The sequence below is a fragment of the Natator depressus genome, chromosome 28 (assembly GCF_965152275.1).
Source record: "Natator depressus isolate rNatDep1 chromosome 28, rNatDep2.hap1, whole genome shotgun sequence".
NCBI classification, from domain to species: Eukaryota; Metazoa; Chordata; order Testudines; family Cheloniidae; genus Natator; species Natator depressus.
Genome location: NC_134261.1, coordinates 6,169,488 through 6,194,083, shown reverse-complemented (window position 1 = coordinate 6,194,083; position 24,596 = coordinate 6,169,488). Strand labels below are relative to the sequence as shown.

Genomic DNA, 24,596 nt, shown 5'->3' with positions numbered 1-24,596 from the left:
TCCCAACCTGCCCCCTTTCTCTCCCGGCAGCGACGAGCAGCAGCCCGGGTGACCCCCCCCGTCCCCCCCCTCCCTGAGACGGGCTCTGCCCCCCCCCCGGACCCCGTTTCCTCCCCACCTCGCCTGTGGCCAGTTCAAATCTCAGCGTTGGGGGGGGGTGTCCCCCCCACTTTACCTGCAGTGACTTGTCCCGGATTAGGGGGGAATCGTTCCCCGGAGTGATTCTGAAACGGGCAGAGGCGGGCAGAGCCCGAGACAGGGACACCGCTGGGCTGGGGGGCCGCGCTCTGCTGGCCACAGGGCCTGGAAAGGCCCAGGAAGGGGAGGGAGGAACAAGCCCCCCCCAGCTCAGCCCCAGGTGTCCCAGTCCCAGCTACTTCCCCCTCCCCCACCCTGCCCAACCCAGCAGCCTCCCCCCCCCCCACCTGCTAGTCATGTTCCCAGACCCCACTGCCAGCCCCTCCCCACAGCCAGTGAGATCAGGTCCCCCAGTGTGTCAGGCAGTGCACAGACCCTGACCAAGTTTGGGGCACTTGTGCCAGGAGCTGCACAGACCCTGCAGAGAGCAGGGACCTTGTTGTGCCCGGTGCTACAGTGACCCTGACTGAGATCTGGGTCCCTGTTCTGCCAGGCACTGCATCAACACCCACTGAAATCGGGCTCCCATTGTGCCAGATGCTGCAGAGACGGCAAACAAAATCAGGGACCTTGTTGTTCCTGGAACTGCTGAGACCCCAACTGAGATCTGGCTCCTGTTCTGCCAGGTGCTTCAGAGACCCCAACAGAGGTCAGATCCCACTGTTGTGACAGGTGCTGTGGAGACCCCAATTGAGATATGCACTCTTGTTGCGCTGGGCATTGCAGAGACCCCAACTGACATCAGGCCCCCCATTTTCCCAGGTAAAACTGAGACCTGGACCGAAATCACAGCCCCCCTTGTGCCAGGCAGCGCAAGACTGCGGCCCAGATTGCTGCCTCCATTGTGCTGGGCACTTCAGAGACCTCCATTGAGACCTGTGTCCCCGTTGGGCCTGGCACTGCATTGACCCCTGACCAAGATCACACCCCACCACTGTACTTGGCACTGCACAGACCCTGACAGAGACCCTACCCCCACATTTTGCTAGATGCTGCAGGGACTGCAAACAAAATCAGGGATCCTGTAAAGCCAGGAGATGCAGAGCCCTCGACTGAGATCAGGCCCCCTGTTGTGCAGGGCTCTGCATAGACACTGACAAAGATCAGGGTCCCCATTGTGACAGTGCTGAACAGACACCAAGGGTATCTCTACACTGCCATTATAAACCCACTCAGGCTCACAAGGCTCAGGAAAGGGGCTGTTTAATTGCAGTGTAGATGTCTGGGCTTGGAGCCAGGCTGTAGGACCCTGCAAGGTGGGAGGCTGCCAGATCAAGCCAGAACATCTACACCACAATTAAACAGCCCCGCAGCCTGAGCTGTGTGAGCACAAGTCAGGGGGCAAGGGCCAGCCACCGGTGTCTAACTGCAGTGTAGACATGCCCACAGTGACAGAGAGTCCTTGCCACAAAAAGCTCAAAGGCTAAATATGCAAATGGTGGGCGGCTACTCTCTGTTTTACAGATGGGGAAACTGAAGCTCAGAGAGCTGAAGTAATTTGCTCAAGTTTGCATTGAGAATTTGGGGCAAAACTGGGAACTGAACCCAGATTGTTTGATTCTTGCTTCTCCCCTTAACCCCAAGCTCACCTTGTGTGTGTACAGCCTTGTTTTGGTCTTTGTTTGCATCTCATTGGCTTCCAAAGGCGGTTGTGGAATTTCCTTCATTGGAGGTTTTTAAGACCACATTAGAGATACACCAGTCTGGGAATGTCTAGGGATACTTAGTCCTGCCTCATCACAGGAGGCTTGAGTAGACGACCTCTCAAGATCCCTTCCATGCCTACATTGAAATAATTCTGTTTTGTGCTTTCGTGTTCTATGCTGAACTGTTTTGCATCATGCCATTTGGAACTGTGATCGCACCATGCTGTGTTGCATGATTTTATGGTGCTTTGTTTTGCCTCAGCTTGTTTGGTGTCTGTGTTGTGTTGGTTTGAGTTGAGCTCTTTTCCATTGTGTACTTTTGTCCTAGGGTGTGTTGGTTTGCATTGTGTTGCTTTCTTCTTCTTTGTATTGTATCATCTTATGATGTGGAGTGTAGATTTTTGTTTTTCTGAATTGCCTGACATTATGTTGTGGTGGGATTTTTTTCTGTATGTTGTGTTTTATAGGTATATATTGCATAGCATCAAAGAAATGTAGGGCTGGAAAAGACCTCAAGATGTCATCAAGTCCAGCTGTCTCTGCCGAGGCAGGACCAAGTATATGTAGATGATCTCTGACAGAGGTTTGTCCTACCTGTTCTTAAAAACTTCCAGGAAAAGAGACTCCGCAGCCACCCTTGTAAGACTATTCCAGAGCTGAACTACCTTAGCTCTGGTGACACCCACACAGATTTTAGTGGTGAGCAGCTCTGGAGAGAGAGGAGACCCCAGTGAGTGCCAGGCTAGGGAAATCGAGGCTCAGGTGATCTTCAGTGGGATTCTGCCTGTTCCTAGAGAAGGGCAACAAAGATGTGACAAGATTATGACTATCAACAGATGGCTCGGGGCGTGTTGCTCTAAGGAGGGCTTTGGGATGTATGGCCACTGGGAGGCATTCATGGACAGAGGACAGTTCTCTCGGGATGGACTTCATCTGAGTAGGGAAGGAAATAGACTTCTAGGATGGAGGTTGGCACAACTCATTAAGAGAGCTTTAAACTAGGAATTTGGGGGAGATGGTTGGGAGATGTTCAGGTAATCTCCACACTGGATTTTAACATTGAGAGGGAAGAAAACAAAGTAGAAAGGATACAACCATGGGTAGGAGAATGGACATAAGGAGGAAGGGCACGGTCTCCCACAGTATTCTTGTCAGCAAATTAAAGAAGTATGGGCTGGATGAATGTACTATAAGGTGGGTAGAAAGTTGGCTAGATTGTCGGGCTCAACGGGTCATGATCAATGGCTCCATGTCTAGTGGGCAGCCGGTGTCAAGTGGAGTGCCCCAGGGGTCAGTCCTGGGGCCGGTTTTGTTCAATATCTTCATAAATGATCTGGAGGATGGTGTGGATTGCACTCTCAGCAAATTTGCGGATGATACTAAACTGGGAGGAGTGGTAGATAGGATACAGAGGGACCTAGACAAATTGGAGGATTGGGCCAAAAGAAACCTGATGAGGTTCAATAAGGATAAGTGCAGGGTCCTGCACTTAGGACGGAAGAACCCAATGCACAGCTACAGACTAGGGACCGAATGGCTAGGCAGCAGTTCTGCAGAAAAGGACCTGGGGTTACAGTGGACGAGAAGCTGGATATGAGTCAGCAGTGTGCCCTTGTTGCCAAGAAGGCCAATAGCATTTTGGGATGTATAAGTAGGGGCATAGCGAGCAGATCGAGGGACGTGATCGTTCCCCTCTATTCGACATTGGTGAGGCCTCATCTGGAGTACTGTGTCCAGTTTTGGGCCCCACACTACAAGAAGGATGTGGATAAATTGGAGAGAGTCCAGCGAAGGGCAACAAAAATGATTAGGGGTCTGGAACACATGACTTATGAGGAGAGGCTGAGGGAACTGGGATTGTTTAGTCTGCAGAAGAGAAGAATGAGGGGGGATTTGATAGCTGCTTTCAACTACCTGAAAGGGGGTTCCAGAGAGGATGGTTCTAGACTATTCTCAGTGGTAGAAGAGGACAGGACAAGGAGTAATGGTCTCAAGTTGCAGTGGGGGAGGTTTAGGTTGGATATTAGGAAAAACTTTTTCACTAGGAGGGTGGTGAAACACTGGAATGCGTTACCTAGGGAGGTGGTAGAATCTCCTTCCTTGGAAGTTTTTAAGGTCAGGCTTGACAAAGCCCTGGCTGGGATGATTTGATTGGGGATTGGTCCTGCTTTGAGCAGGGGGTTGGACTAGATGACCTCCTGAGGTCCCTTCCAACCCTGATATTCTATGATTCTATGAGGGCAGTGTGGAGGCCAGTCTAATAGGTCATAGTGGTGGTAGAATGCTCAAATAAATTGGTTCGTCTCTAAGGTGCCACAAGTCCTCCTTTTCTTTTTGCGAATACAGACTAACACGGCTGTTACTCTGAAACCTGGTAGAATGTCTGTGCCTAATCGGGTAAAGAATGTGAGCGAGGCCAAACAACAAAAATTAAGATGTTTGTACACCAATGCACGGAGCCTAGGTAACAAAATAGAGGAACTAGAGCTACTGGTGCAGGAAGTGAAACCAGATATTCTAGGGATAACAGAAACATGGTGGAATAGTAGTCATGACTGGACTACAGGTATTGAAGGGTATGTGCTGTTTAGGAAAGACCTAAATAAAGGTAAAGGTGGTGGAGTGGCATTGTATATCAAGGATGAGGTAGACTGTAAAGAAATAAGAAGCGATGGAATGCATAAGACAGAGTCCGTCTGGGCAAAAATTACATTGTGGAAGAAAACTATTAGAGCCTCCCCTGGGATAGTGCTTGGGGTGTGCTATAGACCTCTTGGATCTAATTTGGATATGGATAGAGTCCTCTTTAATGTTTTTAATGAAGTAAATACTAATGGAAACTGCGTGATCATAGGAGACTTTAACTTCCCAGATGTAGACTGGAGGACAAGTGCTAGTAAGAATAGTAGGGCTCAGATTTTCCTAGATGCGATAGCTGATGGATTCCTTCAGCAAGTAGTTGCTGAACCGACTAGAGGGGATGCCATTTTAGATTTGGTTTTGGTGAGTAGTGAGGACCTCATAGAAGAAATGGTTGGTTGTAGGGGACAATCTTGGTTCAAGTGATCATGAGCTAATTCAGTTCAAACTGAACAGAAGGATAAACAAAAACAAATCTGCGACTCGGGTTTTTGATTTCAAAAGGGCTGACTTTCAAAAATTAAGGAAATTCGTTAGGGAAGTGGATTGGACTGAAGAATTTGTGGATCTAAAGGCAGAGGAGGCCTGGGATTGCTTCAAGTCAAAGCTGCAGAAGCTATTGGAAGCCTGCATCCCAAGAAAGGGGAAAAAATTCATAGGCAGGAGTTGTAGACCAAGCTGGATGAGCAAGCATCTCAGAGGTGATTAAGAAAAAGCAGAAAGCGTACAGGGAGTGGAAGATGGGAGGGATCAGCAAGGAAAGCTACCTTATTGAGGTCAGAACAAGTAGGGATAAAGTGAGAGAGGCTGAAAGTCAAGTAGAGTTGGACCTTGCAAAGGGAATTAAAACCGATAGTAAAAGATTCTATAGCCATATAAATAAAAGAAGAAAAAAAAAGAAGTGGGACCGCTAAACACTGAGGATGGAGTGGCAGTCAAGGATAATCTAGGCATGGCCCAGTATCTAAACAAATACTTTGCCTCAGTCTTTAATGAGGCTAATGAGGAGCTTAGGGATAATGGTAGGATGACAAAGGGGAATGAGGATATGGAGGCAGATATTACCATATCTGAGGTAGAAGCGAAACTCAAATAGCTGAATGGGACTAAATCGGGTGGCCCAGATAGTCTTCATCCAAGAATATTAAAGGAATTGGCACATGAAATTGCAAGCCCACTAGCAAGAATTTTTAATGAATGAATCTGTAAACTCAGGGGTTGTACCGTATGACTGGAGAATTGCTAACATAGTTCCTATTTTTCAGAAAGGTAAAAAAAGTGATCCGGGTAACTATAGGCCTGTTAGTTTGACATCTGTAGTATGCGAGGTCTTGGAAAAAATTTTGAAGGAGAAAGTAGTTAAGGACATTGAGGTCAATGGTAAATGGGACAAAATACAACATGGTTTTACAAAAGGTAGATCATGTGAGACCAACCTGATCTCCTTCTTTGAGAAAGTAACAGATTTTTTAGACAAAGGAAACACAGTGGATCTAATTTCCCTAGATTTCAGTAAGGCGTTTGATATGGTGCCACATGGGGAATTATTAGTTAAATTGGAAAAGTTGAGGATCAATATGAAAATTGAAAGGTGGATGGATAAGGAATTGGTTAAAGGGGAGACTACAGCGGGTCCTACTGAAAGGTGAACTGTCAGGCTGGAGGGAGGTTACCAGTGGAGTTCCTCAAGGATCAGTTTTGGGACCAATCTTATTTAATCTTTTTATCACTGACCTCGGCACAAAAAGTGGGAGTGTGCTAATAAAGTTTGCGGATGATACAAAGCTGGGAGGTATTGCCAATTTAGAGAAGGCCCAGGATATCATACAGGAGGATCTGGATGACCTTGTAAACTGGAGTAATAATAATAGGATGAAATTTAATAGTGAGAAGTGTAAGGTTATACGTTTAGGGATTAATAACAAGAATTTTAGTTATAAGCTGGGGAAGCATCAATTAGAAGTAACAGAGGAGGAGAAGGACCTTGGAGTATTGGTTGACCACAGGATGACTATGAGCCGTCAATGTGAAATGGCCGTGAAAAAAGCTAATGCGGTCTTGGGATGCATGAGGCGAGGTATTTCCAGTAGAGATAAGGAGGTGTTAGTACCATTATACAAGGCACTGGTGAGACCTCATCTGGAATACTGTGTGCCGTTCTGGTCTCCCATGGTTAAGAAGGATAAATTCAAACTGGAACAGATACAGAGAAGGGCTCCTAGGATGATCCGAGGAATGAAAAATCTGTCTTATGAAAGGAGGCTCAAGGAGCTTGCCTTGTTTAGCCTAACTAAAAGAAGGTTGAGGGGAGATATGATTGCTCTCTATAAATATATCAGAGGGATAAATACCAGAGAGGGAGAGGAATTATTTAAGCTCAGTACCAATGTGGACACAAGAACAAATGGATATAAACTGGCCATCAGGAAGTTTAGACTTGAAATTAGGCAGAGGTTTCTAACCATCAGAGGAGTGAAGTTCTGGAACAGCCTTCCAAGGGAAGCGGGGGGGCAAAAGACATATCTGGCTTCAAGACTAAGCATGATAAATTTATGGAGGAGATGATATGATGGGATAGCCTAATTTTGGCAATTAATTGATCTTCGACTATTACCGGTAGATATAACCAATGGCCTGTGATGGGATGTTAGGTGGGGTGGGATCTGAGTTACTACAGAGAATTCTTTCCTGGGTATCTGGCTGGAGAGTCTTGCCCACGTGCTCAGGGTTTAGCTGATCGCCGTATTTGAGGTCAGGAAGGAATTTTCCTCCAGGGCAGATTGGCAGAGGCCCTGGGGGTTTTTCGCCTTCTTCTGCAGCGTGGGGCACAGGTCACTTGCTGGAGGATTCTCTGCACCTTGAAGTCTTTAAACCATGATTTGAGGACTTCAATAGCTCAGACATAAGTTAGGGGGTTGTTACAGGAATGGGTGGGTGAGATTCTGTGGCCTGAGTTGTACAGGAGGGGGGTGGTCAGGGTCTGATCAGGGGGCGGAAATTGACTGGTCAAGGGGGTCAAGCAGCTGGAGGCAGGATTAGGAGAGGGGCTGAGGGGTAAAATCAGGGCTGGGGGGAGGAGTGGGAGTTAAGCTCCTGGTGAGGCACTGGCAGAGGGTGTCCCCTTTGGTGTGGGGGAAGGTGTCAAGAATGGAAGGGAGGGGAGGGGAGAAGCAGGAGTTGCAGGGAGGGGAAGGTCATTGGGGCGGGAGGAGAGGGGTTGAACTATGTCTGTGCAGCTTGGAAATTCCCAGGGGAGAAGTGGTGGGCAGGGGAAGGGGGGAGGTGAGTTAATTGGATCCTTTCCCTGTTTGTGCCACTTCCTCCCACATACAAATTCTCTCTCAAGTTTTTCCCCTTTTCTCTCTCATTATCACCTGTGGCTATAAAATCCAGGAAGATTTGCCCCCAAATGATCAGCTCTCTAATCTCCCCCCATTTTGTCCTGTTCGCTCCATAATTCTCAAATGTCAATTTAAAATCTCTCTGATGTGGCAGGTTTTCCCACCCGTTTTATCTGCAGCGATTTGTCCTTGTGTAGGTGGGAAATTGTTGCCTGGAGTCATTCCCCAAAACCTGGCTGCCCATGGAGTGGGGATGGGATGAGATGCCCGTTCTCTGCAAGGGTGGGGAAGGGAGTTGCACGTGTCCCCCATGGAGACTGCCCGGACCCCGTTTCCCAATCCCACCTGCTGCCCCCAAACTCCTAACACAGTTGCCCCCAGCCCTCAGTTGCCAGTCACCTGTCCATCCCCCTTTCTTTGTCCAGGGAGCCTTCCAGCTCCAGCTCCCTCTCCCTTGCCCTCTTAAAGCAGCTCCTGAAAGGGATCCCTTCTGCCCATGTGAATAGTGGCAGTGGGAGGAACCGTCACTTTATGTTTATGTATTGGACTGTCATATAAAATCCAGTCAAACAGTCCCCCTTTTCCCTTTAGTTATTTAATAGCAATATAAAATCCCCTCAGATCTTGGTGTTTTTCTCTCATGTTATCAAATACGTAGTTTGTGACACGTTTCTCTGCAAATCTCAGATTGATATAAAATACCCTAAACATTTGCCCCACTTCTCTCTAGTTGTCTATTTCTAATTTAATATGAGGGATTGCTTCCCAATGTGTTAAGATGTAGCCACCTCTGGGGTGGATCCATGGTGGCCATTATTTGCTGGTGACAGGGCATGGAAATTTCTTACCTGTTTTGGCCCTCCAGGCCTTCCATTCTCCTGTTAAAGAAGCATCCCCCAGGGCTCCCTCTGCCTGTCTGAATGGCCAGCAGGGGGCGGTGATAACTTTCTATCCACTTATCAAACACTGTGAGGCAACACTGTTTCGGGGGGGGGGGGGGGGATTGCAGCTGGAGCTGAAGGGGGAGGCCTCTAGGTGACTGGGCAGGGGTTACCCTAGTCAGGTTGGTGGGTTCTGGAGGTTTGGGATTTCAGGGGGTGGTTCTGATGTGCCCAGCCCTGAGGCTATGGGTCCTGGAGGTGGGTATCACTGGGGGCCTGTTGGCTGCAGAAGAGCGGGGGTGGGGGTCTCTTGGGGAAGCTGGGCAGGGGGTTAGAGGGTGCCTGGTGCTGTGCCAGGGGCTCTGTCTGGGCTTCCCCTACAGACTCCTGGGATCACTGTCATGCCCAGTGCACAGAGTAGGGGGGACGAGGGAGAAGGGAGGTTAAAAATCTCTCCGTGGGCTTAGCCTGGCAGGAGGAACCAGGTCTGCGCTGTAATAAAGAGATCAAGCATTTTTCCAACATGGCAGAATCTAGGGTGTCTGTCTGCAGGGAAAGGGCCTGGGGGAATTCTGATGTGAAATTAACGGAAGCCTGTTCTGAAACCCCCACAACTGCCCTTCTCACCCTCCCAGGCTGCAGAATGACGTGCATGTTTCTCTCCAGCTCATCCCATCCTCCCATGGAACAGGGAAGAGAAATGGCTGCAGAGGAGCCAGTTCAGGTAGGGATTATCGGGGGGTTGCTGGTGGGCTCCTGCAGGAGTAAGAGGGACAGCAAATATGCCGGAGATGGGAAGGTTTGCACCGTCTGGTTTGGAGGTTGGAGCAGAGCAGGAAATGCACAGGGTGGAGAAAGGGAGGAGGACAGAGGGTGGCAAAGCTGCTGGGAGTTGTTTAATAAGTGGCCTAGATTCTAGGAACAGACCCATGAGGTTCGGAGGTGGAAATGCCCTGATTTGTGAAACAGAAAATAACCCACCTAGATGGAGCTAGGAAAACTGACTCATAGTGCTGGAGCCTGATCCGACTAACCAGCGACTGCTGTGAGATATGAAGGGGGCGCCCACCTGTCAGGCATATTGGAGCTGCCCCTCCCTTCATATCCAGCTCCTCACAATGAGGAGGGTGTTGGGCTTCCGACCAGGGAGCTCTCCCTGGACCCTGCTAAGGGCTCCATCTCCTGTATCAGTCTGTGGCTAGTAGGTGTGTGATGGATCTGCTGAGAGAGAGGAGGCGCTCTCTCTTCGTCCCCTCACGCTGGTGTTTCCTGGATGCTCTGAGCGGGGTGGGGGTGGGACTCTGTTGACTGCAATGCACCCAGAGCTCCATTTGATTGGCTCCTCTCCCCCACAAATAGTGGGGCTGTGAGTGGGGAAACAGGTACAGAGTGTTGGACTCTTGCTCTTTCAGGAGCCGGTGACCTTCGAGGAGGTGGCTGTGTATTTCACCAGGGAAGAGTGGGCTCTGCTGGACCCCGCTCAGAGAGCCCTCTACAGGGATGTCATGCAGGAGAACTATGAGAATGTGACCTCACTGGGTAAGGATTCCTGTCCCCTCTGTTCTTGGAAGGGGAACTGAAGAGATGAGGTTCACACCACCCCTACAATGCCATCTCTACTCTGTCCTGTTTCAGCATCACCCCCATATGCCAGTGAGAGAGACACGACCAGAGACCCTCCCCTGCTGCAGAACACTTTGGGAACAGAGCACAGGAGCAGTATTGCAGAGTCAAATATCTCCTGTTCGCTCAAGTAAAACTGGGGGTTAGGTCTGGCATAACTGTTCCATACCCCTAATCATTTTTGTTGTCCTTTTCTGAACCTTTTCCAATTCCATGAGCTTTTGTGGGTGGCAGGCATAAATATGCAAGCAAGAATCAGGCTAGGGATAATGAGGTTAGCTCAATCAGGGAGGATGAGGCCCTCTTCTAGCAGTTGAGGTGTGAACACCAAGAGGGGAGAAACTGGTTTTGTGTTGAGTAGCCATTCACAGTCTTTGTTTAATCCTGAGCTGATGGTGTCAAATTTGCAAATGAACTGAAGCTCAGCAGTTTCTCTTTGAAGTCTGGTCCTGAAGAGTTTTTGCTGCAGGATGGCTACCTTTAAATCTGCTATTGAGTGTCCAGGGAGGTTGAAGTGTTCTCCTACACGTTTTTATATATTGCCATTCCTAATAGCTGATTTGTGTCCATTTATCCTTTTACATAGAGACTGTCCAGTTTGGCTGATGTACATAGCAGAGGGGCATTGCTGGTACATGATGGTGTATATAACATTGGTGGACGTGCAGGTGAATGAGCCGGTGATGGTGTGGTGGATCTGGTTAGGTCCTGTGATAGTGTCGCTGGTGTAGATATGTGGGCAGAGTTGGCATCGAGGTTTGTTGCATGGATTGGTTCCTGAGTTAGAGTTACTGTGGTGCGGTGTGTAGTTGCTGGTGAGAATATGCTTCAGATTGGCGAGTTGTCTGTGGGCGAGGGCTGGCCTGCCTCCCAAGGCCTGTGAAAGTGAGGGATTGTTTTCCAGGATGGGTTGTAGATCACTGATGATGTGTTGGAGAGGTTTTAGCTGAGGACTGTATGTGATGGCCAGTGGAGTTCTGTTGGTTTCTTTCTTGGGCTTGTCTCGCAGCAGGAGGCTTCTGGGTACACGTCTGGCTCTGTTGATCTGTTTCCTTATTTCCTCATGTGGGTATAGTAGTTTTGAGAATGCTTGGTGAAGATCTTGTAGGTGTTGGTCTCTGTCTGAGGGGTTGGAGCAAATGCGGTTGTACCTCAGTGCTTGGCTGTAGACAGTGGATCGTGTGGTGTGTCCGGGATGGAAGCTGGAGGCATGAAGGTAGGCATAGCAGTCAGTGGGTTTTTGGTATAGGGTGGTGTTAACGTGACAGTCACTTATTTGCACCGTGGTGTCTAGGAAGTGGACCTCCCTTGTAGATTGGTCCAGGCTGAGGCTGATGGTGGGGTGGAAGCTGTTGAAATCATGGTGGAATTCTTCCAGGGTTTCCTTCTCATGGGTCCAGATGATGAAGATGTCATCAATGTAACATAGGTAGAGAAGGGGCGCGAGTGGATGAGAGCTGAGGAAGCGTTGTTCCAGGTCAGCCATAAAAATGTTGGCATATTGTGGGGCCATGCGGGTGCCCATAGCGGAGCCACTGGTCTGGAGGAATATATTGTTACCAAATTTGAAATAATTGTGCGTGAGGATAACGTTACAGGGCTCAGCAACCAGTTGTGCTGTGGCATCATCAGGGATACTGTTCCTGACAGCTTGTATTCCATCTGTGTGGGGGATGTTTGCGTAGGGAGCCTCTACGTCCATGGTGGCTAGGATGGTGTTTTTTAGAAGATCACCAGTGCATTGTAAGTTTTCTCAGGAAATCAGTGGTGTCACTGAGATAGCTGGGAGTGCTGGTGGCATAGGGTCTGAGTAGAGAGTCCACATATCCGGACAGTCCTTCAGTGAGAGTGCCAATGCCCGAGATGATGGGGCGCCCAGGGTTTCCGGGTTTGAGGATCTTGGGTAATAGATAGCATAACCCTGGTTGGGGCTCTAAGGGTATGTCGATTTGTTCCTGTGTTAGTGTAGGGAGTGTCCTGAGTAGATGGTGCAGTTTCTTAGTGTATTCCTCAGTGGGATCTGAGGAAAGTGGCCTGCAGAATTTGGTATTGGAGAGTTATCTAGCAGCCTCCTTTTGGTAGTCAGACCTGTTCATGTGACAACAGCACCTCCTTTATCAGCCTCTTTGATTATAATGTCAGGGTTGTTTCTAAGGCTGTGGATGGCCTTGCATTCTGCACGACTTAGATTATGAGGCAAGCGGTGTTGTTTTTCCAGAATTTCTGCCTGTGCACGTCGGCGGAAGCATTCTGTGTAGAGGTCCAGGCTATCATTTCGACCCTCAGGAGGAGTCCATGTGGAGTTCTTCTTGTGCTGTTGGTGGGAGGGTATCTGTGTATCAGGGTGCTGTTCAGCGTTATCTTGAAAGTATTCTTTGAGTTGGAGACGGCGAAAGTAGGCTTTCAGATCACCGCAGAACTGTATCATGTTTGTGGGGGTGGCAGGGCAGAAAGAGAGTCCCTGAGATAGGACAGACTCTTCTGCCGGGCTGTGTGTGTAGCTGGATAGATTGACAATATTGCTGGGTGAGTTCGGGGTACCACTGTTGTGGCCCCATGTAGCAGGTAGGATTTTAGACAGCTTACAGTCCTTTTTCCTTTGTAGAGAGGTGACGTGTGTAATGTAGATCTCCTGATCTCCTGTCTTATTTTAATAAAGTCTGTTTGTATGGAAGGTTGGTTATTTATGAGAGTCTCCAGGTTGGAGAGCTCTTTTTTGATGTTTTCCTGTTTGCTGTATAGGATGCTGATCAGGTGGTTCCTCAGTTTCTTTGATAGAGTATGGCATAATCTCTCACTGTGGTCTGTTTAGTGTGTAGATTTGGTATGATGTCCATCCGTTTGCATTTGGAAAGAAAGATGATATCTGTCTGTACTTGTGCAAGTTTCTTCATGAGGTTGATGGATTTCCACTTCTTACGGCTAAATGCAGTGCCTTGCATGGTGTCAAGTATCAGAGGGGTAGCCATGTTAGTCTGGATCTGTAAAAGCAGCAGAGAGTCCTGTGGCACCTTATAGATGGCTTAAGGTAAGAGAGACAAGGATTCTTTTCAGAGTAACAGCCGTGTTAGTCTGTATTCGCAAAAAGAAAAGGAGTACTTGTGACACCTTAGAGACTAACCAATTTATTTGAGCATAAGCTTTCGTGAGCTACAGCTCACTTCATCGGATGCATCCGATGAAGTGAGCTGTAGCTCACGAAAGCTCATGCTCAAATAAATTGGTTAGTCTCTAAGGTGCCACAAGTACTCCTTTTCTTTAAGGATTCTTTTAACAACATAATTCTTTTGGCGTGTTGTAGGTATCTGAAAACTGTGATCTTAATGATTCTTTTAAAAATATCCTGTTACTAATTAATACATGGTAGATAATTAAGCAGCATCCATGGTAAAGTTCTTCCAGTTTTATTTGTTTGGCCTTTCAATTAGAATTGGATTCCAGACAAGTGATTTCCATTAAGTTTTAGAATTTGTTTAGGGAGAGGTATTGGAAACCATTAAGGCCTGATCTTTGCTATCTGGTGGTGTTCCGGCTCTTCCGAGTACTCCCATTGACTCGGAAGTAGCAAAGCACTAGGTGTGGTGCTAGGTATTTTGTAGGATGAAGACCTTATTTGCAAGCTCTTTGAAGCAGGAATCTGTCTGCAAACTCCAAAGCCATGTGTTAATGTGCTCCAGGGCTTCTACTCTGAAGTTTTTGAGTTGGTCACACACACACACACACACACACACACACAATGTGAAAACAGGAGAACTTTGCCTGTTTCTACAGGGCTCTGTTGCACTTGCACAGCGTGGGTCCTAAACACTCATTTAAAATACCCATCACCAGCCAGTTGATGTTTTACTTCCCTTCATATTTTCAGTGTTGTCGTTTGTTTGTTTGGGGTTTTGTTTGCTGTCTGTGTTGCTTTATTACTTATTTTTACTGTTCCGTGCGTGCAGTATTCATCCAATTAAGAATTGACATCCCATAGAAATAGTATAAGCCTGAGTTGAATACCTTCTACTCTCCTTTCCAGTATCAGACAATATTGTATTAATATTTGCAATGAGAGCATGACTGTTTCTAGTTGACTCATAGATTTGTTTAGCATCTTAAAGCTGAGCTGTGTGCGCAGATAATATGCATGCAAGAGGGATAGTTTTGTGAACTGCGAAAGTCGGTAGCTTGCTAGTGTTTTGGCAGATGCTTCATTTTTTGAGAGCAGCTTTCCCTGAAGATGTAGTGGTCTGTGGTAGGAGGAGGTTATTAAATTGGGCCTCTGGTGCATGTTTTTTATGCTTAATGCCCATGACTGTGTTTTATTTCTATAGCTGTTTTCAGTAGGCCACATTTGGGTGTGTTTACTAGCTTGAGTTGTTAGAAAGGATAATAAAATACATGTACTCCAAGGGCAGTGTCAATTTTCTTTTTATTTGATTTCATATTAAATACACATCTTAAGCAGTGCACCTTGTTAATTATCCCTTGTTTTAATATTCTTTCTTCTTCCATACCTATGAACTGTTTAAAAAATATATATCATATCTAGGGTTTTTGTTTGTACTGGTGGCTCACATCCACACATTACCTCAATATTGGTGGAGCACATAACAAAATTCATTCCGCACATGGATGGAAAAATTTAGAGGGAACATTGGTGGCTGCTCCCTCTTGGGTGGATGGGCCAGTCCTGGGGCCCATTACCTCTCGGTGATTGATTTTCCATTCCAAGTCCATAAAGTAGATTTTCAATATAAATGCTTTGTTCCTTACAAACGACACATATGTTGACCTCTCAGTCGTTATGAGTCTTAATCAGTAATGAGCTTTTTGTAAATGCCTCTGTCACAGAGTCACCGGGTCAGTGCTCTGGAACTACTCTGTATGAAGCCAGTCAGGACTCTGGGGGAGCCTCCTCTCTCTGAGCAGACTATCTCCAGGGCAGGAGCTTACACAGCTTCGACCTTCCTGAGTCTGACCTCGGAGCATTGAGCATCCCCTTCCACACCATGCGCTTCCCGCAGTGAGTCCACCAGGACGGGGCTCCTGGGGAAGCCAGAGAGCCCTACACCCCAACTCCGCAGTCAGGCGTGACTCTCAGCCAGCCGGTAAAACAGAAGGTTTATTCGGTGACAGGAACACAGCGTGGAACAGAGCTTGCTATCACAGAAATCAGTAAAAACAACAGGAAGTCCCGTGGCACTTTAAAGACTAACAAATTTATTCAAATAAATCTGTTAGTCTTTAAAGTGCCACGGGACTCCTTGTTGTTTTTGTGGCTACAGACTAACACGGCTACCCCCGATACTTGTCACAAAAATCAGTGACTTTCAGCCAAGTCCATCTTGGGAGTCCTCAGCCAGACACCCTGGACTCCCCCTCTTCCAGTCCCCCCCATACAGACTGCCTGCTTCCACCAGCCTGACCCCCGACACCCTCCTGTTGCTCCTCCTCCGGCTCTTTGTCTTGCGTCCTGGGTAAAAGGTGTCACCTGGTCACATCCCTCTCCTGGGTCTCCGGTTATATAAAGTGCAGGCATCTGGGAAGCTTCATCTGCCCCAAGGGCCTCAGCAAAAATCATACACCCAGTTCCCACCACAGAAGTATTGGTGCAGTACACTGGGAAACTGAGGTACACACAGGATTAGTATAGGAAAGTAAGACTCACATGCAACATAACAAGATGAATAAATCCCCACTTTATCACAGCCTCGCATGCTCTCCCCTATGGATAAATACCCTCCAAGAGATGTTTGGTGTGATGGGTTTGTCAGGTCTCAAGTGAGAGCTGCTGGCAAAGACCAAGTGACCCTTTGCCAAGGGATCTCTGTGTCACTGTCTGACCTCCGTAGGCCAGGGAGAGGACAACTTTCTGTCAATGGCCTTCAGGACGGGGGCTGAGTTCTCTGCAGTGCCCCTTGTCCCCTCTCCATTTCCCTTCTCGGTGTGCAGTCTGGGATGCTGCCCCGCTTCCTGCTCCCCAGGACACCCTGTATCTACTCCATGTGCCAGACTTCTTGCAGCCTGCAGTGAGAGGCCATCCAACCCATCAAACTGGTGCCAAAGTGCTGGGCCTCAGGCCTTCTGGGGTGCACCTCTGTGAGTCCAATTGACCCCTGCCCCGGGGTGCTACAGGGGCATGTCCTCCTAGTGCGTCAGGGCTCCCCCCTCTGGCTGAGACCTCGGGGCATTTTCTTCCTCTCTTGGGTACCAGCAAAAGAGATGACTGTCAGTAAATAAAGGAATGAAAATAAAGAAACGGGGGGAGGGGGAAACTGTGGACAGATCCCATCAGGATATGGGCCCCTCTTACTTCTGGGGGCCCTGGGAGCATCTCAGTCCCCTTCAGAGTTTACTGGGTCTCCAGGGCAATTTTCAGCCTGCTCCCCCTTTGAGCTCTGGAGATCCCCACCCTCCCTCAGTGAAGGCCAGAGCCCTGAATGCTGCCAGCCCTCTCTTTGGGGCTGGAGATGCTCCATAGACTGCTGCCTTCCCAGGGTTGTCCCCCTCCGAGTAGGTCTCTCCTGTTAACTCCTGCTCCAGTCCTGGAGGAGCTGGGCCAGTCCAGCCTAAAGCAGCAGTTTAACCCCTTCTATGCCAGTGTGGGGTTTATATAGCCCTTCACAAGCACCCAGGCCCAGGGAATGGCCCCCTATCAGCCCCATGCCTGATGTGATGGGGTGACTCACTGGCAGCATTGCCTTTGAGGGTGCTGCTCCCTCCTGCTCCCACTCCCTCCCCTCCCCCTTTACTGCCATCACAATGCCTGTCACCTTCATCTCCTGAGGGGTGACCCCCAGAAGGTGTGTTTTGTTTTCCCTTTCCCTACCCTCCCAGGATCCGTTGTGCACCCTCTGTCACTCACGTTTGTCTCAGGAGATAAGGCGGGTCATGGGGTGCGGGTGATGCTATGCTGGAGATCCATCATCACTGAGGGAGTGGCAGCCTTGACCCTCCTTGAAGGTTGCTGGGATGCTGATGTGCACTGGAGGAGAACTGGGGCTTGACTGAGTCCATAGACCATTTGGCCCACACGGTGCCACTGTGAAGTCTGCTCTGCGTGGCTGCCAATTGCTGCTGGTGGCGTTGTGCCCATAAGTCTCTCTAACACTGTCTTCAGTGACCCGAGAGCATGAGCACCAGCCTCAGGCAGACTGGTAAGAAGCAGGGCACAAACCCCAGATTGGTTTTGAGGTCGATATGTAGATTTCACCAACCAAGTATCCAGTGTAAATGCATCAGGCACTGTAACAGCATTAACATGGAATCACAGACAGTCCCCTTGAGTCATCCCATAGATCTCACCACGTAGGTGAGCTCACCTTTGTGAAAGATTGTCCCTTACACCAGGAGTTCTCAACTTTTTCTTTCTGAGTCCTCCCCAACATGCTATAAAAACTCCACCGCCCACCTGGGCCACAATGACTGGTTTTCTCAATATAAAAGGTAGGGCTGGTGTTAGGGGGTAGCAAGCAGGGCAACTGTATGAGGCCCCATGCCACAGGAGTCCTCATAAAGCTACATTGCTTAGACTTTGGCTTCAGCCCCAGGTGGTGGGGCTAAGGACCATGGACTTCAGCCCCATGCACTGGGACTTCAACTTTCTGCTCTCGACCGCAGCAAGTCTAATGCTGGCCTTGCTTGGCAGCCTCCCTGAAACCCGCTCATGGCCTCCCAGGGGGCCCCAGACTCCTGGTTGAGAACCACTGCCTTACACCACGAATCACAGCAATGTTCAGGTTACTCCCAGTCCCAAAGGATCAGTCACTTATATCAGTTGAATCTTAGACATCACAACCAAAACAACACTTGTATCCAGTCGTGTAATAACCTGTATTAAAATTTATTTAAAAGGAAACGAGTTGTTTACAAAGTTAAAGTAGGTCATCATAGAGATGTAGAAGTGTTACAGTTTAAATTTCAAAAGGTAATAGAAGCTTCTATAATAAGCAAGCTCTACATATCCTTTAGGACTAACCTAGGCTAAGCAATGCAACTAGTCAGATATTAACCCAGGCAGCGGCTCACAAGCATTCAATAACATCTAAACACTAAACACATTCTTATAATTCTCATACATGTTTTAACAATACTAACACAAGTGAGCCAGACTGATTCCAGCTCTGCGTTTGTCCATGTTCAATTAAGATACGGGGGCTTTGTGCAAGAGCTAACACCTCATCTGCCAGTGTCACGGGCAGGGATGGTGTTTCTAGCCTCTGTTTGCCAGAAGCTGGGAATGGGTGACAGGGGATGGATCACTTGATGATTACCTGTTCTGTTCATTCCCTCTGAAGCACCTAGCATTAGCCACTGAGCTAGATGGACCATTGGTCTGACACAGTGGGCTGTTCTTATGTTCACAGTCTCTGTCAGGAGTATCTACTCATTTGGTCTCACTGGGGAGCCACAGAAGGAAACAAGGTGTGCTGAGGCAAGAAGCCCCAGTCACAGAGCCCCCGGGTTCACTCTTGCCAAAAGCTAAAGCTAGGCCCAGCCCATGAAAGGGGGCACTCCAAGAAGAGACTGTATAAATGCTGGAGCATCAAACAACTATGTAAACTTAAGACAGCTGCCTTGGAGAAAATGACAGGGAGAATCCCACAAAGTGACCCCTTGGATTCCGTTCTTCTCTGGCCTTTAGTTCACAGAATGATGGAACTGGAAGGGACCTTCAGAGGTCATCTAGTCCAGTCCCCTGCACTCAAGGCAAGTATTATCTAGACCATCCCTGACAGGTGTTTGTCCAGCCTGCTCTTAAAAATCCCCAATGATGGAGATTCCACAGCCTCCATAGGCAATTTATTCCAGTGCTTAAACATTCTGAGAGGAAGTTTTTCCTAATATTCAGCCTAAACTGCCCTTGCTGCAATTTAAGCCCATTGCTTCTTGTCCTATCCTCAGAGGTTAAGAAGAACAATTTTTCTCCCTCCTCCTTGTAATCTTTTATGTACTTGAAAATTGTGATCATGTCCCCTCTGTCTTCTCTTCTCCAGACTAAACAAACCCAATTTTTTCAATCTTCCCTCATAGGTCATGTTTTTTAGACCTTTAATCATTTTTGTTGCTCTTCTCTGGACTTTCTCCAATTTGTCTACATCTTTCCTAAAATGTGGCACCCAGAACTGGACACAATACTCCAGTTGAGGCCTAAGCAGTGAGGAGAAGAGCAGAAGAATTACTTCTCATGTCTTGCTTACAGTACTCTTGCTAATACATCCCAGAATGATGTTTCCTTTTTTTGCAACAGTGTTACACTGTTGACTTATATTTAGCTTGTGATCCACTATGACCTCCAGATCCCTTTCTGCAGTACTCCTTCCTAGGCAGTCATTTCCCATTTTGTATGTGTGCAACTGATTGTTCCTTCCGAAGTGGAGTACTTAGCATTTGTCCTTATTGAATTTCATCCTCTTTACTTCAGACCATTTCTCCAGTTTTTCCAGATCATTTTGAATCTCAGTCCTATCCTCCAAAGCACTTGCAACCCCTCCCAGCTTGGTATTGTCCGCAAACTTGATAAGTGTAACAGAGAGACTCTGTTACTGGGAGGGTTTCACCCAGTCTCAGAGGGTTACACCCTGGTGGGAGGGGGCTAGACCTGTACTGGAATAAGGTCACTCTGTGCTTCACAGTTTGGCAGAACCTAGGATGTCCATTAGCAGGGAAAAATCCTGGGGGGAGTCGGCATGTGGAATGGACGAAAGCCCCATCTGAATTCTCTCACATTGTCCTTCTCTTCCTGTCAGGCTACAGAATAACATCTACGTTTTGCTCCAGATCATCCCATTCTCCCAGAGGGAAGGAAATGGCTGCAATGGAGCTGTCTCAGGTAAGAGATTATCAGGTTGCTGATGGTGGGTTCCGCTTGGAGGGAGAGGAACAGTACAGGCATAGGAAGGTGGTAGCTGCTAGAGATGGTGAGAGGCAGGAAATATCTAGGGTGGAGAAAGGGAGGGGACAGGATGTGACAAACCTGCTGAGACTTTTGTGTAATTTAGGATGTAATGGGTTGTCACCCCCGGGGTGCAGTCTGGGGGACTTCTGGGAACCGCTGTGCCCTCTAACCTTCAAGCTGGGCTGGTCCTTCTCACACTGCTTTGCTGGAGATTCAGCCAGCCTCTCCAGGCCCTGTTAACACAAAAAACTACAGCAGGTGGCGCCATACACCCAACTAAGCTACCTGAGTGCTTTACCTAAACCACTCAAGGACAGATAGAAGACAACATCCAATTTTCCAGCTCCCCAACCTTTCACACTTGCTGTAGTATAAATCCAGAATTATACCATCGTATAGTGCTCAGGGGTCTCTATAATGTAAGCTCATTAATATAGTTTGCCTTCCCCTTGATATGGGAAAGATATGCACAACAAGCTTGTGCTAACCAAGCTGAGATTTTCCCCAGACAATTCACTCAAAATATTTAACACTGGTTAAGATAAAGCATTAAACAAGTTTATTAACTGCAGAAAGATAGCTTTTAAGTGATTATTGCTAGAAGAAAAAAGGAGCAGGTTGACCCAGAGGCGGATATGAGTACAGGCTTCTTTATTGTGATACTTGTTCCCCTCAACCCAATTGTCAAGTAAGCACTGCATTAGTTACATCACACTCCTTTTATCTAAGTTAGTATGTACACGCCTACATCCATTACAACACCCCAAAACTCCTTATTAATAATAGAAACACCCATTCTGTTAGTATATCCGCCCCTATTGCTATTATTCACAGCATTAGGCATGTCATAGAGGCATTTTTACCTTGAAAATGCAGTTCTTTGCAATAATGTGTTGCTACAAATTTCCCTAATCAGCCGTTCTCAGGGGAGGGAGGAAGGGGCCATAAGTCAGTGCTTGTTTATGTATCTGGGAAAGGAAGGGAGGGGGAAATAACATTTCTTTTACCTTTTTCACACAGAGGACATTCATTCCGACAACTTCATTTCTCATGCAGCTGCATCCTTATCAATTCTTACAAGCAACAGGGAAAGGAAAATTATGGCAACTTTATTTCTTTCTTTCTTTCTTTCTTACTTACTTATTTATTTATTTAAGCAAAGAATTACTGCTTGCTTATGCCTTTGTCCCCTAATGCCATGTCAGCACGTTAGCAGCTTCCCAGCTCTTTTACTTAACCCTTAACATATCCCAACAATTATAAGTGATAGCAAGCAGATCAAAGCAGATTACTTAGGAAATAACCAAAAACTCAGACTAAGCCTTACACACTAGATGGATAGAATTTGAATTAGCAATTTCTCACCCTGACTGATGATACAAGCAGTCCAGCAAGTTTCCATACACAAGCTAGAAATCCCTCTACCCTGGCACCAGCACTTCCCCCAGTTCAGTCTTTGTTCCTCAGGTGTTTCCAGGAGTTCTCTTGTGTGGGGAATGAGGCCATGAGATGATGTCACACCCCACCTTATGTAGCTTTTCCACATGGCGGGAACCCTTTGTTCCAAACTCAGTTTCCAGTTCAATTTGTGGAAAAATACAGGTAGCAAAATGGAGTTCATTGTCATGTGGTCTGGTCACATGTTGTAGCATGCCCTGCTGAGTGCTAAGCTCTTCCACGGTCCATTGTCTTTGTTGATGAGCCATCAGCACTGTCTGGCTTCTTCATTGTTGTACCTGAAAGGCTAGTTGTGGGTGTTACTCAGAGTAAGCACATTTGAAATGCAGATACATAGTCAATATCCATAACTTCAGTACAAACATGATCTGTGCAAAAAATAGGATAATCATATTCAGCAAATCATAACTTTTCCAATGAGACAGCACATGATGCATCTTGCACAAATTGCATCATAATTATGTCCCAATCATATTATAATCATATCACTATGCTGAATATGGGGTGTAGTGTCCGATAGGGCCTAATTTCAAGGCACAGGAGTTGGGAATGGAACTTCCCCTCTTTGTGGAACAGGAAATAACCGTCCAGCAAGGGCTGAGAAAACTTCCCAGACTGCCAGTGCTGGAGCCTGAGTCTACTGAGACTTCATTAATTACCACCACCCCCAATCTTTGTGGCAACTGCAAACTTTATCAGTGATGATTTTATATTCTCTTCTAGGTCATTGAAAAGAATATTAAATAGCACAAGGCCAAGATCCAATCCTTGTGGGAACCCACTAGAAATAAATCCACTCGACCATGGTTCCCCATTTACAATCACAATTTTTAATCTATTTAATGAGTGCCGTGTTTATTTAGTATCATTCTAGTTTTCTAGTCAAAATATTGTGCTGAACCAGGTCATATGCCTTACAGAATTCTAGGTATATTACATCAATACTATTTATTGCAACCAAACTTTTGATCTCATCCAGTAAGGATATCCAGTTAGTTTGATAGGATCTATTTTCTCTAAACCTTTGTTCATGGGTACTAATTATATTACTCTCCTTTAATTCTTTATTAATAAAATCCAGTATCAGCTGCTCCATTATGTTGTCCAGTATCGATGTCAGACTGACACTCCTGTAGTTAACTGGGTCATCTCTTTTACACCTTCTAAATATTGGCACAGCATTAGCTTTATTCCAGTCTTCTGGAATTTCCCCAGTGTTCCAAGTTCTAATTAAAATCAACATTAACAGTTGACCTTTTAAAACTCTTGGATACCAGTTATCTGGACATGCTGATTTAAACATGTCTAGCTTTAATAGCTGCTGTTTCACGTCCTCGTGAGTTCTTGTTGGAATGGAAAGAGTGTCGTCGTCATCAACATCTTATGATATAAGTACATCATCTGTTTTTCTCCAAATCTAGGAGGGAAATATTTATTGAACACTTTTACCTCTTCTGTATTATTTTTGATAATTCTGCCATTTCCACCTAGTAATTTACCACTACCATTGTTAGGATTAATTTTGTACTTAATATACTTTTAAAAACTTCCTTCTTATTTTCATTGATTGGTTATTGATTTCTGATAGCTTCCCTTACCAATTTTCTACAATTCTGACCTTCTCACTTATATTCTTTACTATTGACTTCCCCTTTCTTCCATATATTTTATTTGGAGTGTGTTAGGATTCCTACCAGAGAGCCACCAGCAGGGTCCAGAGGCAGCCCCATCTCCTATATCAAGCTCTGGCTAGTAGGTATGTGATAAATGTGAAGACCCTGCCTCCGTCTGTCAGCTAGAAGACACAAAGGTTCTCTCTTTCTACCCTCCGATGCCTCCGGGCTGCTCTAAGCAAAGTGTGGTGGAACTCTGTGCCTCGTGGAGCTTCCATTTACCTGGTGCTGCTGTTCTATGACTAATGGGGTTGTGACTGGGGCAGCAGATACTGAACGTTGGACTCTTGCTCTTTCAGGGGCCAGTGACTTTCGAGGAGGTGGCTGTGTATTTCACCAGGGAAGAGGAGGCTCTGCTCGACCCCACTCAGAGAGCCCTTTACAGGGATGTCATGCAGGAGAACTATGAGACGGTGGTCTTTCTGGGTAAGGAGTCCTGTCCCCTCGGTTATTAGAAGCTGTGGGGTCTCTAAAGAACCTGAGTAGTAATAACTTTATACCTTCATTTGTCATACAAGTTTCCTTGGCCCCCCTTTTTTTTCCTTATCTCCCACCCACTAGAATAATTTTTGGACATGTGCCTTTTTGGTGCCGTCAGTTATTTTAAAATTGCATTTAATGTATCCTTATTTGATACATTCATAACTGCAGCTTTCATGCCTTTTCCTCACTTTAAGAGGAAAATATGCCACCTGTAGAATTCTAAATTGAGTAAATAGGTCGATGACTGATGCATGGCTTGTGTGACCGTCAGATGAGCCCCTCTTTTGATAGGAGAGCGCATAATGTTGCCATTCAGGACCCCACAGGTGAAGGGGAGAAGTGGGGAAGTAGATAATTCTGGGGTTCCAGGAAATGGCGAGGGTGTGTGCAGGGTTACAGCTAAGAAGCAGCAGGGAGGGAGGAGGTAGTGAGAGACAAGGAGGGAACACAAGAAGCTCCCAAGGTGCTGGGAGGTGGTGATGGCTGAGAGTAATGGGAAGAAGAGGGAGGGGAGTGTGGAGGAAGGGTACCCAGGAAGTGGGCTGCATGGGTCAGTGGGAAGGAGGAGATGTTTTGGGATCTAGAGCTGTGGGGGATCCCAAACTTTTAACCCCAAATCCCTACCCAAGTCTTGTTGCTTTAGAGCCTTCGCTCGTTTTATTTCTGTTGGTTTCACTTCTTTTTACATTTTTTTCCCCCCAAATATTATTATTTTAACTCCTGACCTCCCTCTCCCACTCATTACCCCCCTCCCCATATAACCTCCCCATCTCTATGCACAGCGACCCTGGCCACCGTTCCTGAGTCCTTGCTGCACTCCTCCGTCCCAT

At 47.0% G+C, this 24,596-nt stretch overlaps 1 protein-coding gene across 4 annotated transcripts in view; it reads left to right on the top strand.

Annotated features, from left to right (window-relative positions):
- The window catches only part of LOC141978970 (uncharacterized), a 36,042-nt gene that overhangs the window by 347 nt on the left and 11,099 nt on the right, over positions 1-24,596 (top strand). For 2 of the 4 annotated variants that reach the window (XM_074941399.1, XM_074941398.1), the window contains exons 2-5: positions 9,282-9,370; positions 10,059-10,185; positions 20,004-20,086; positions 23,583-23,709. In XM_074941399.1, coding sequence (XP_074797500.1) covers positions 9,290-9,370; positions 10,059-10,185; positions 20,004-20,086; positions 23,583-23,709 — 418 coding nt within the window. In that variant the 5' untranslated portion in view covers positions 9,282-9,289. Of the gene's footprint in view, positions 1-9,281; positions 9,371-10,053; positions 10,186-20,003; positions 20,087-23,582; positions 23,710-24,596 lie in introns of those variants that run through there. The other 2 variants (XM_074941401.1, XM_074941400.1) reach the window with 2 other exon arrangements.